At 30.5% G+C, this 12,271-nt stretch overlaps 1 protein-coding gene across 1 annotated transcript; it reads left to right on the forward strand.

The window, feature by feature from the left end:
• Positions 1-674: 674 nt before the first annotated feature.
• On the forward strand, positions 675-4,044 carry LOC101492624 (polygalacturonase-like). Its single transcript, XM_004513709.3, has 8 exons — positions 675-1,032; positions 1,556-1,849; positions 2,008-2,028; positions 2,121-2,328; positions 2,475-2,556; positions 2,654-2,762; positions 2,860-2,976; positions 3,657-4,044. The coding sequence occupies exons 1-8, from the start codon at positions 766-768 to the stop codon at positions 3,918-3,920; spliced, it is 1,362 nt and encodes a 453-aa protein (XP_004513766.1). The 5' UTR covers positions 675-765; the 3' UTR covers positions 3,921-4,044.
• The last annotated feature ends 8,227 nt before the right edge of the window (positions 4,045-12,271 follow it).

Genomic DNA, 12,271 nt, shown 5'->3' on the forward strand with positions numbered 1-12,271 from the left:
CTTAAAAAAAATAATTATTTAAATTGGTTGGTTACATCAATATAATAAACCAATTTTGAATTGAACTTGTTACATCGGTTAAATTTGAATCTATGTAAGAGAGTGTATTTGTGAGATCGATTGATCATTTTAGCTGATTTTATAGTTAAATATTTGTTACAACGCCTAATGATAGATCAGACAAGTAACCGGTCGAACATGGATATCAAAACTGATTTAAGATACTTAAAATGTATTGGGAAAAATGTTAGAGGCAACTGGATATAGAAAAAGTGAGTTAAAGAATATATATTAATGGTTTTAAACAATAAATTACATTTTATTAAAATTTAAGACCAAAATATTTTTTACGAAAAAACAAAGTATAATGGTCTTATATATATATATATAAAGACAATTATTCTTTGATGCACATATACATAAAAAATAAAAAAATAAATGACACATACTTGAACAAGGGCGTATGGAACGAAAGTCAGATTATACCTGAGAGATCTTTTCGTCTCAATCTCTCACATCCTTCCATACCGTATAATACCCATATTAACATGAAGAAGAAAATAAAAGCCAACTTCTTTTTCATTTCATTGTCTATAAATACACAAGCTCCTTCACAACACTCTTCATTCAATTAATTCCATATATACCATTATATCAAGTTACCTAGCTATTCTCATTCTCATATAAACATCCATATATTTAGAGAGCATTAATTCATTCTCACTATCATAAAAATTAAGGTTGAAAAAAATTAGCCAAGTGACAATGGCCCTACAAAAATATCTCTCATTCATTACAATCATGATTTGTTTTGTTGTTTGTTATAGTAGTACCTTGCAAGAGGACCCACTTAGTTTAATTGTTGAGGATTCGCCTTATATTAACGATGGGACATTTATCAAGCAAAGCAAAGATCATGTTTTGGGCTTAAGGAGGTTTGACAAGTCGGGTGAAATTTCTCTTAATTCATTTAAAACTTTTAATGTTGATGATTTTGGAGCTCAAGGAGATGGTAAAAATGATGACACACAGGTGTGTGTGTGTGTATATATATATTTTCACTAAACCCAAATAAATTAATGCTACTATGCTAGTAGAAAAAATTAAATTAATGATGAAAAATACAAAAAATAGAAAAATATAAATATGTCTTGATTGAATTAATTTCGTCGATAAATGTTAAAATTGGAGAACATTTTAATTCTTTATCGTTAATTCAATTTTTTTTTAACAATAGACTTTAATCAACTACTAAAAAATTTAAACTAACAAGAAAAATTTAGATAAAAAAATGTAAAATTTCTTTCTAATTCCAACACTAAATTTTGAGGGGGAAAGAATTAGAGAGGAATTTCGTTTTTTTTGGTTATTTCTTCACTGCTAATTTTATTTTTCCAAGTAGTGAAAGTTATTACAAATTTTAAATATAAATTCTTATTATTTTGTTAGAAAGTATCAATTTTGTGTTTGATAAATTATTATCTTAAGCTTAGTATATATTTGGATAAAATGAGAATATTATTTGTACTCTTATGGGTATGTGGGTGTATTTCAGGCATTCAATAAGGTTTGGGAAGCAGCATGTTCTTGGAAGGGAACAGCTATTGTGTTGGCTCAAAAGAATTACCTTCTTAAGCCAATCACATTTTCTGGTCCATGTAAATCTAACATAGAAGTTCAGATCTCTGGAACCCTTGACGCATCAAATAATCCATCTGATTACAATGAAGACCCCACACACTGGCTTATGTTTGATAGTATTCAGAAACTAACTGTTAAAGGTGGTGGAACTATTAATGGAAATGGAAATATATGGTGGCAGAACTCGTGCAAAAAGAACAAAAAGCTTGTAAGATATATTTCACAAACCAAGTACAATTTCTTATTATAATATATAAAATAAAATATAAGTTGTATATGGTGTAAATTTTATCGTATTTCATTTCAGAAGGACACAAGTTTTATTCAAATGCTAATCATTCTTTTTTATATTTCTCTTTTTTGCAGCCTTGCAAGAATGCCCCTACGGTATGTATTAATATATAGCTCTCTGATTCTTTATATAAAAAGTTTAGAATGAAAAATAAAAATGGTTATTATATGATGATTTGTGTTTGTAGGCGCTGACATTTTACAAGTGCAACAATTTGGTAGTTAAGGACTTGACTATAAAAGATGGGCAACAGATTCATTTTACAATTCAAGATTCTAGCAATGTTATAGTTTCTGGTCTCACCGTGACAGCGCCAGAGGACAGTCCAAACACAGATGGAATTCATGTCACAAATACTCAAAACATTCGAATCTCAAGCTCCACCATAGGAACTGGTATTCTTAATTCCCTCATTATCACATAATTCATATATATTATTAACAAAAGTTAAATGAGAACTAACACACACTTTTTGCTTAGTGGTTAAAATTCATATGTTTCTAATATTTTTATTTGTTTTAAACTTTGAATATGTTTGTAGGAGATGATTGTATATCAATTGTAGATGGATCAAAGAATCTAAAAGCTACAGACATAACCTGTGGACCAGGCCATGGTATCAGGTAATTAATATGAATTTATCTTGTTATTGTTAAATTAAATTTGACAAACATGTTAACAATTTATGTTTTTTTGTTGCTATGATGATCTCATTCTCAGTATTGGAAGCTTAGGGGAAGGGGGTTCCAAGGAATTTGTTTCAGGAATAACGGTTAATGGAGCTAAATTTTCTGGAACTACCAATGGAGTAAGAATTAAGACATGGCAGGTAATATAATTAATTTCAATTTTGAATTAACAACTTCACTTTAAGCTTGAATTGGAGTCTAATATATATGTGTGCATATATATGAATATGAATGTAGGGAGGGTCAGGAAGTGCAAGCAACATCAAATTTCATAATATTCAAATGGATAATGTGACCAACCCCATAATTATTGATCAGAATTATTGTGATCAACAGACTCCATGCCAAAAACAGGTACTCTAAAGTTTCCTTTATTTGTTCCATTTTATTATGTGGGCTCTTTTTGGACTTTGTATAAAGGATTTAATCCATATACACTTCTATTGTAAAGAGGATTTACATTGTCAATTAATCACAACTTAAATCATTAGAGATGTTTGACTTTTACCATAACTATTTTTAAAGTTATGTCTATGAATAGTGCGAATAGTGCAAGTAAAACTTTTTACATAGACAATATTTATGTATAAATTTTTATGTATATGTTATTTCTATAATGAAAGATAAATCAAGTCAAACTATTTTTATAAGTTATCTTTGATAATATAATAGTTTATGAAAATAAGCAGAAAAGAGCTTATATGTCATAAGTTGTTCCTATAATCACTTCCAAACACGCTCATAAATGTTCGTGTCAATATGCTATTTGATAAGTTCAAATAGTTAAATCAATCGAAGGAGTCTCTTAATATATTTTAGATTTGATTTTTTTTTTGTCTTAACTCTCTGATCCCTAATAAAATAGATATGATAATATGTAGTTAAGTCGGAATATTAGATAAAATATTATGGTATCATTAATTCTTTGAACCATGTTGATGACCTGTTAATAGAAAGAGGATATTTTCATTGTTAGTATTGTTATGTTGTTGTGATGATATAAAATTTTTGGTTAATTAATTGTGTAATTGCAGAAATCAGCTGTTCAGATAAGGAATGTGTTGTACCAGAACATCAAAGGCACAAGTGCTTCTGATGTGGCAATGCAATTTGATTGCAGCCAGAACTTTCCATGTCAGGGGATAGTATTGCAAAACATAAACCTGCAACTTGAAGGTGGAGGAGAGGCCAAAGCTTCATGCAACAATGTTAAATTGTCCTACAGAGGAAATGTTAGTCCTCGTTGTAGTTACATTGAGGAAATGCATGAAATTGGCTCGAACAGATTTATAGTATGAATTAATTGATTAATATATACAGGGCTAAGACATGTTTATTTGCATGTTTATTTGTAATGAATAATGTAATTTCTTTAGAGATTGTTATAAGTGACATCCTTTGTACCTAATTATGTACATAAATAAAGTGTAACTTATTGATTTGTAATGAATAGTGTAATTTCTTTAGAGCTTGTTATAAGTGACATCCTTTGTATCTAATTATGTCATAAATAAAGTGTCACTTGTATTATCTTATGTTGTAATTTTCACACACTTGGACCCGTTTTAAATATTTTGTAAATAATGATATAATTTTAAAAATTGGATCATAATAAAAAGAAAGTATAATTTTAATAATTAAAAAAAATGGTAAAATAAATTTTAGTCTCTATAAAAAAAATTATCAACTTTATAAAAAATCTTTTGTACAACAATGATATTTATAGTCACAAAGAGAAGTTGCTATAAAATCAAAATAGAGACTAAAAGTGAATTAAAAAAATTATAGACTAAACTTAAAATGTCATACGTTTGTAGAGTCAAAATCATATTTAACCCAAAAAAAATAACTATCATTTTGTTATATTATAAAAAAATTAAAATTAGACTCTTCACCAATTGAGGGCTATCTGCTATTGGACGCTTAGATTTTTTGTTGGGGTATGCTATAAATCGTAAATAAGAAGAAGACTAAATTAACGATGATAAAAGTTGCACAAATAAATTCCAAAACGTATGTATTACACTTGTGAAGATATGCCTCAAATCAAATGACTAGAGTTAGTTATGCTTTAGTGTTGGTTATAACTGAATTTGGCCAATTTTGTTATGACAAAGGTAGTTAAAGTTAGTTAAACTAATGTGCCTTTAAACATTATAAATAACTGTAAATACATTGTGTTGCATAGCTAGAAAAATAAGAGAGGTAAAAGCAATTGTCAAAAGAATTCATAGAAATCAGAGAAGAGAGATTAAGGGAGAGAGATCAAAAATAGATTGTAAGAGAAAGCTAGTATTGCTGAATTCTCAACAGTGATAGATACTAGGAGATTACAATTGATGAGGCCTTAATCTTGTAAATTCAAATCTTCATAGTGAATTGTCTTGATTTCTTGCCCGTGACGTAGGTCTCAAGTAATGGAGGCTGAACATGTAAATCTTTGTGTTATTCTTGCCTTATCGTTCTTTAATTTTCGTTTTACATTGATTGAAAAACTAGTTTCAAAACTGCTAAAACGGAGAACATTCTCCGTTTCAATTTTTGGTTTTGCAATTTTTAATTTTTTGTTTTGTTGGTTAATTCTTGTTGCAGATTCAGTTATTGTTTTAACAAGTGGTGTCGTCTATGGGGAAGGGAGCAACATCGGTAGAACCACAAAGTTTGATATTGAAAGTTTCAATAGATCAAATAATTTTAGTTTGTGGAAGATAAAGATGCATGTTGTTCTAGTACAACAAGGTTTGGTGAATGCATTGAAAGGTGAATAAGCTTTTCCTGCAACAATGACTACTAATGAAAATGAAGAACTAATTGAAAAACCAAAGAGTACTATCATCTTGTGTCTTGGAGATATATTTTGAGGGAAGTTGCAAGAGAACCAACAGCAGCAGCCTTATGGCTTAAACTTGAATCTCTCTATATAACTAAATCAGTTTCAAATAGGCTCTTCTTGAAACAACAATTGTTTTCTTTTAAAATGAATGAAGAAAAACTGTTACAATACAAATTGATGATTTTAATAAATTTTTTGATGATTTAGAAAATTTAGAAGTCAGGTTAGATGATAAAGACAAATGATCCTACTTAATGTGCTGCCAAGTTCATATGAACACTTAAAGGATGCTATCATGTTTAGAAGAGAACAAACAATTACTCTTCAAGAAGTGCATACATCTATCCGGACAAAGGAAAGCTATAAAAGACACAAGATGAAGAATGATAATCGTGTTGAAAGTTTACCAGAGGAAGAATTGACAAGAAATGATCAAATGGAAATAAGCATAGGTCCAATTCAAGAACTAAATCTGAAGGGAAGTATAAATGTGTAACATCCTGCTTTTTCGAGCCAATAACTAACGAAATTCCAAACGTAAAGATACTGATTCGTTTTTATTTTATTTTATATGATTATCTTAAATACTCATTTACTTTAAAATCAATTAATAACTTTTTCAGTTGTATTTCAAAAATAATGAATCAGAGTATTACAAAATAAAGTTAATAAGTTAAACAAAAGAAACTCCTAAAGCCAAAACTCGTAGGGTTTTACTATCCAAAAATAAATCTTAGTTGGTCATAACTCTGGACACTTGTGGAAAAGTCACCCAATAAGTCTAACACCAATACAAAAGTATCTCGAAGCCTCCAGCTGCATACTATTGTGTTTCCTCGCATCTCTCCTACTATATGTGACATCCTGTCAAATATAAGAGTCATCTTCAAATAACAAACACAGAACAAATAAATATATATATATATATATATATATATATAATTGTTATAGCAAAAATATAAATAAATCATATACTTCATTTAACAATTAAATCACAAGCACCAAATATACAAATCAACCAAAATGCACAAATCCTATTTGTTAGACTATTTGTCAATACATGATTCTGGAATATCACCATCCTATAGAGCAAAGAGTCCCACTGTTGGACTTGTCCCACCATTGGACAAATACTCTTCAGAGTTTTACGTTGAGTATTTTTCTAAATCATGTTGCCTTTTCAAGAAACTGTCGCCACGTATTCGCGACTAGGTTCAGGCCACCAATGCATGCATGAATGTCATCACCTTAGTTAGTAACAAAATAGATCACTCAATCTGAGCATCTAAAACCATTCAACCTTGTCCTAAACCAAACTGGTTTAGACACAAAGTCATCACCTCGAATAACCACAACATGTCAAGCACAACCACTATAACAACATATCATATAACATTTATTTTCCACAATTTGAACATGTCAAACACAGCTATTATAACAACGTATTATATAACATTCATTTTGAAGATAACACACAAAAAGAACCAATATATAACATCGCAGTGCATTTATATCACATATAATTCAAGTAGGAAAGCGAATGGAGTGATGCCCCTCACCGTTATGAATGTCATTATAAGGTTCCTACGCAATAATCTTTGCTCTAAATAAGTTACACCTTCACAAATTAATTTACTACTACTCCCTTAGTGTCAAAACTCATCTTATTTTTAATTCTTATTCAAGGTTTTGTGTTGGCTTAAGGTTTTAAGACACGCCATATCTTTATATTTTTTTAAAGATATAAATTCTTTAAAATTAGCAAGCACACAAACAAGTGACAATAAAAAAAAAAAAATTGAGTCTATATTTAGTGCCTCATTGCAAATCCAATAAAATAAAGGAAAAATATCATTTTTCAAATATTTCTTTTGGACCAAAATTATAATACAACAAACATCAAGGATCCCTAAGACTTTCTTAGTTCACTTCCAAAAATTTAACAATAAAATTTAACGACACTTCGACCCAAAATTCATTTTAATTATTACAAAACAAATTAACAACTCTATCATAAAATTATTTTTATTTTATAAATCAACATAACATTCACACAATTGTCTCATAAAAATTACAACTTTAACATTCTAAAAAGATAATTATAACAACAACTTTCAACTCATTTATTATTTCTGGAAACATTGTTATTATTAACATCAAAAAAGTTTCTAAAAGTTTCTTCAACACTCAAACTATCACAATATAAAATTTTAACCAAACAAAAATTGAGTTTTTAGCCAATAACTATTTCTATTGATTAAAACACAATCTAGTCTTTATAACGACTTTTACTGATTGAAAATTAATTTTTGACATAGATAAACATTTTCTCTAATCACAATATAAAATTTTAACCAAATAAAAATTGAGTTTTTATCCAATAACTATTTCTATTGACTAAAACACAATCTAGTCTTTATAACGACTTTTATTGGATGAAAATTAATTTTTGACATAGACAACAACAACAATATCAAACACCATTTTCAAAACAATTCATCATCATAAAGTCATTTACTAAAATCAGTTATTGACTACTAACAAAAATAACAACTTTACCATCAAAATCAATTTTAGATCAACAAAGGATTTCGTTCTATTAACAATGAAAAATGGTTAAACAAAGTTAATATGATCGTAATTAAAGAGTTCTTACTTTATGGGATGAATCACTAACTCTTTTAGAGGTTTCCTTCAATTTCTTAATTGTTCTTTCTTTCTCACAGAAAGGTTGGTTGTTATGAGTATTCAGATTGAGAATGGGAGGCGTCGGTTTTTTTCTCTCTATTACTAGAGTTAATGAACGTGTTGTTTTCAACCTAAGCCCATTAAGACCCTAAATATTCACTCCCCAAATTAATATAATTTTGTTTTTAATGTCCTCTTTCTTTTATATTATTATTGTTAATATTCTAAGCATTTTTTCTCCTTTCAAATACCTAGCAGTAATTGATAAAAATATAATAATAACAACAACCACATTAGAAATTATAAATAAAATAAAATAAAAATATATTTCACACATTACTAATAATAAAGAAAAATGAGGGTCTTACATTCTATCCACCTAAAATAGAGAAAAATGTGGGTCTTACAAAATGCTTCCATTGTCACAAGAAAGGACATTTCAAGAAAGATTGTCCTGAAAGAAAGGAATCAAGAAACTCTCAAGATTCAGGAAATGTTGCAATTGTTGATGTTGGTTATGAATCTGCAGAGGCCTTAATGATTTCAAATTCCAAAGGTGAAAAAAATTGGGTATTAGACTCAAGATGTACTTTCCACATGTGTCCAAGAAAGGATTATTTTGAATCAATAGATCTTCGTGATGATGGAGTCGTTTTGCTTGGCAACAACAAGTCATGTAAGGTACAAGGCAAGAGAACAATCAGATTCAAAATGTTCAATAGCAAGGAGGTATTGTTGAAGGATGTAAGGTACATACCTGAATTAAAAATAAATTTAATTTATGTTGGCATGTTTGACATATTTTGATATTCCAAAAACATAAAGAATGGTATCATGATTATTATTAATAAAGATTATATCATTGTTAAAGGCATTAAAAGAAATGACTTGTACATTTTAGATAGTTCTACCATAATTGCACAAGTTTTAATTGCTAGCTCTAGTTTGCATTCATCTACTAGAATATGACATATGAGGTTAAGACATGTAAGTGAAAAATGTTTAATTGAGTTATCAAAACAGAATTTACTTAATGGTGATAAAATTGAAAAAAAAATGGAACTTTGTGACTATTGTATTCTAGGAAAGTCTAAGAGGACCAATTTTGGTGTTGGCCAACACAACACCTCTAGACCTTTTGAATATGCTCATTATGATTTGTGGGATCCTTCAAGGTCATAGACTCATGTTGGTTGTTCTTATTTCTTAACCATCATTGGTGATTATTCTAGGAAAGTATGGATCTATGTCATTAAAAATAAAAGTGACATGTAACACCCTGATTTTTAACAACGCGAGTGCATTTTTTTTTTCAAAAACAAATAATAAAAATAACTCGTTGTAACGCAAACGACAAAAGTCCTGAATAATTACGTCATAAATACAAACAAACTGAAATAGTTTTTTTGAGACGATAATCCAAAATATACAAATAGAAAATACATTGGGGCTATGAGACCTATCAGACATCGCTCATACCCCTGAGGTATTCTCGGCAGACACCTGCACAAAAGCATTGCTCCAAGAATGCTATTCCCCCATGGTCACGTAAAAAAAATGGAACATGGACCCACCAAATGAAAGTCAACTGACAATACAAGTTATAGATACAGTCATCCAAAATGAAATAAGTACGACCACCAAAAAGACTAAGTCCCTATACAACCAAACTAATCTGATCATTCACTAGTAACTACAATAACATGGGTGACCTCCACAAATTCTGCAAGTGCCTTCTGACGCAGTATCCATCTTTGAGGTAATCTCCTCCTCATCAACATCCATAGAAGGATCGATCTCCTCAGAAGTTAGATCCACCCACAAGATAGATGGCTTCGATGGTGTTGGGATCTCAAAACAATCTGCTATTTCAGTGAAAGTCGATAAGGGATCATTCACCGGAAATGGAAGCTCTAACTCGGCCTGCCTAGACGGTCCTGCAATATCTCTTCCTACTAGCATCAGCCCCTTATCCTTTCAGCCAGTCCCCGACCCAACCACTGTATCTCCAGCTCCTACGGTGGCCTCCGCCTCAACTCTAACTGAGGAATCATCTGCATCGTCCCATGCTCCACTCATCCCAAACACCAATCCTAAAAGGTACTGGATAATCGACCCTCTCGCGAGTGAGCTCCATGAGGTATACTGGTCCAACTCTCCTACTTGTCCTCACTACCCTCCCCGTATAAGTAGCCCTGCTTGAGATGGGGTCCTATACCCAAGCAGTCGACGAGTCTCGATCAGGGAAGTCTAACGATGTTTCTTTCGTCAAGGTAACAATCGGTAGAACGAACTTGGGTATCATGTGAGGGCAAAGCCCAAATTTTCACAATAATTGTAAACGGTCACCAACCGAAATTAACAAATAACACTTAGCAAAACTCTTATGTTTCAAATGCTCAAGAGAACCTTTCGTCTTAGCATACTCCTCGAAAGGGTTTTCATATGTCAAAAATGCATAACAAAGTAGAAAATGAAGTTTTTAACAAAATTGTACTGTCATATTCGAATACAGCACTGTGGTAGCCGAATACAATTGTGAAAAATACAGATTTTCAGTTCTAAAATGGCTCTGAATCAATTAACACTTCAAATATTCATAATATCAATTATGAACACATAATTCACACCAAATTAATCTCCAAAAATTCACACCTCAATCACACATCAAACATTCATAACATCAATTATGAACACATAATTACATCGAAAACTTAATCAACCCAAATTCACACCTCAAAGAAATTACGACGCAATAACAAACAACAACCGAGTATGTATATACAATCATCATAGTATAATAAACATGACTCGCGTGCCAAGCACCCTAATGCAATGTGTATATGCCAATGCGCATGATTCCGAAATTTCCAACAAAAACCCTCCTCGAAGGGGCGTAAATCATAATTGTACTGCCTATCACATGCCTGAGTACTAATTACCGAGGTGCAGTCTCTCACAGGCTAGCACGATTTACTAGAGTGTAGCCTACCATAGGCCTTACACATCAGTTAAATCCTCGTAAGGATGAGATGGACCAACTATCACATGGAACCACCTCGTGGTCTATCACAGTCACCATTTAACTTCGTGTCCCATCACGGTCACCACTTAACACTGTGGCCCATCGCGGTCACCACTAACACTGTGGCCCATCACGGTCACCACAAGCTATGAAATGCATGAGCATATTGTCTCTTTTCACCACAATCATTAAGTAAATGCAGCTATTAAAAGATTCCCTATTTTTAATATTCATTTAACACTAACGATTTTTCAAACTTATCACAAAGTATACTCAAAACAGATTTTCCTCAATAAAATTCATAAGGCACATATTATCAGTTATAAATTCATAATCACATCAAAACTTAATCACCACAACAACATTAATATATCAAAGTTCTCCTTACCTCTAACTCGGTGCCAACGGTCTCAATTCATTTTCAAGACTCAAGGAGCTAACTAAATAAACATAAATATTTATAACAATTTGTTCACAACTAAAATTTATCCAACCACAACAAAATTCCCAAAATTATATCTTTCCCACACACCAAACTTTTAAAATCAAATAATCTACATTATTTAGTTAAAACTAAATAAAACAAATATTGTCCAAATCACACATACACATACTCGACTATTAAAGCACCGAAATTTTGAGTTAATAAAATACTCTAAACTTTTTCTTTTTAAACTCATTCCATGAGTAATTAAAAGAGTAACATTTTGAACTCTAACCATTTTAATTTCAATCTAACTTTTTGCTCAAACTCTTTAACTTAGTTAAAATTTGAACTTCTTCACAACTTTAATAACTCTAAATTTTTTTTGTAAAATTTCAACTTCTGTTCAAACTCATTTATTTGAAAATAACTGATTACATAACTCAAACACATCAAATTTAATCAATTCAAACTCCACAACACACATATAGCACCTCAATTAAATTTCAACACTTCAAACATAAATCACACAATTTCAAAACTCCACATTTTCACACATAAACCACCAAATTCCATCTCCACAAATACACATAAATCACATTAAATTCATTTTCCACAATTTCACAAACAAATTTCCACCTCCACAAATACACATATAGAGTCCTATATGCAATCTAAA

The sequence above is a fragment of the Cicer arietinum genome, chromosome 4 (assembly GCF_000331145.2).
Source record: "Cicer arietinum cultivar CDC Frontier isolate Library 1 chromosome 4, Cicar.CDCFrontier_v2.0, whole genome shotgun sequence".
Lineage (NCBI taxonomy): Eukaryota > Viridiplantae > Streptophyta > Magnoliopsida > Fabales > Fabaceae > Cicer > Cicer arietinum.

Excerpts from the sequence above, each read along its gene's own strand:
- LOC101492624 (XM_004513709.3), top strand. The coding sequence starts at position 766 with ATGGCCCTACAAAAATATCTCTCATTCATTACAATCATGATTTGTTTT. Across the intron at positions 2,329-2,474 it reads AAGCTCCACCATAGGAACTG|GAGATGATTGTATATCAATT; the intron begins GTATTCTTAATT and ends ATATGTTTGTAG. Across the intron at positions 2,763-2,859 it reads TAAGAATTAAGACATGGCAG|GGAGGGTCAGGAAGTGCAAG; the intron begins GTAATATAATTA and ends ATATGAATGTAG.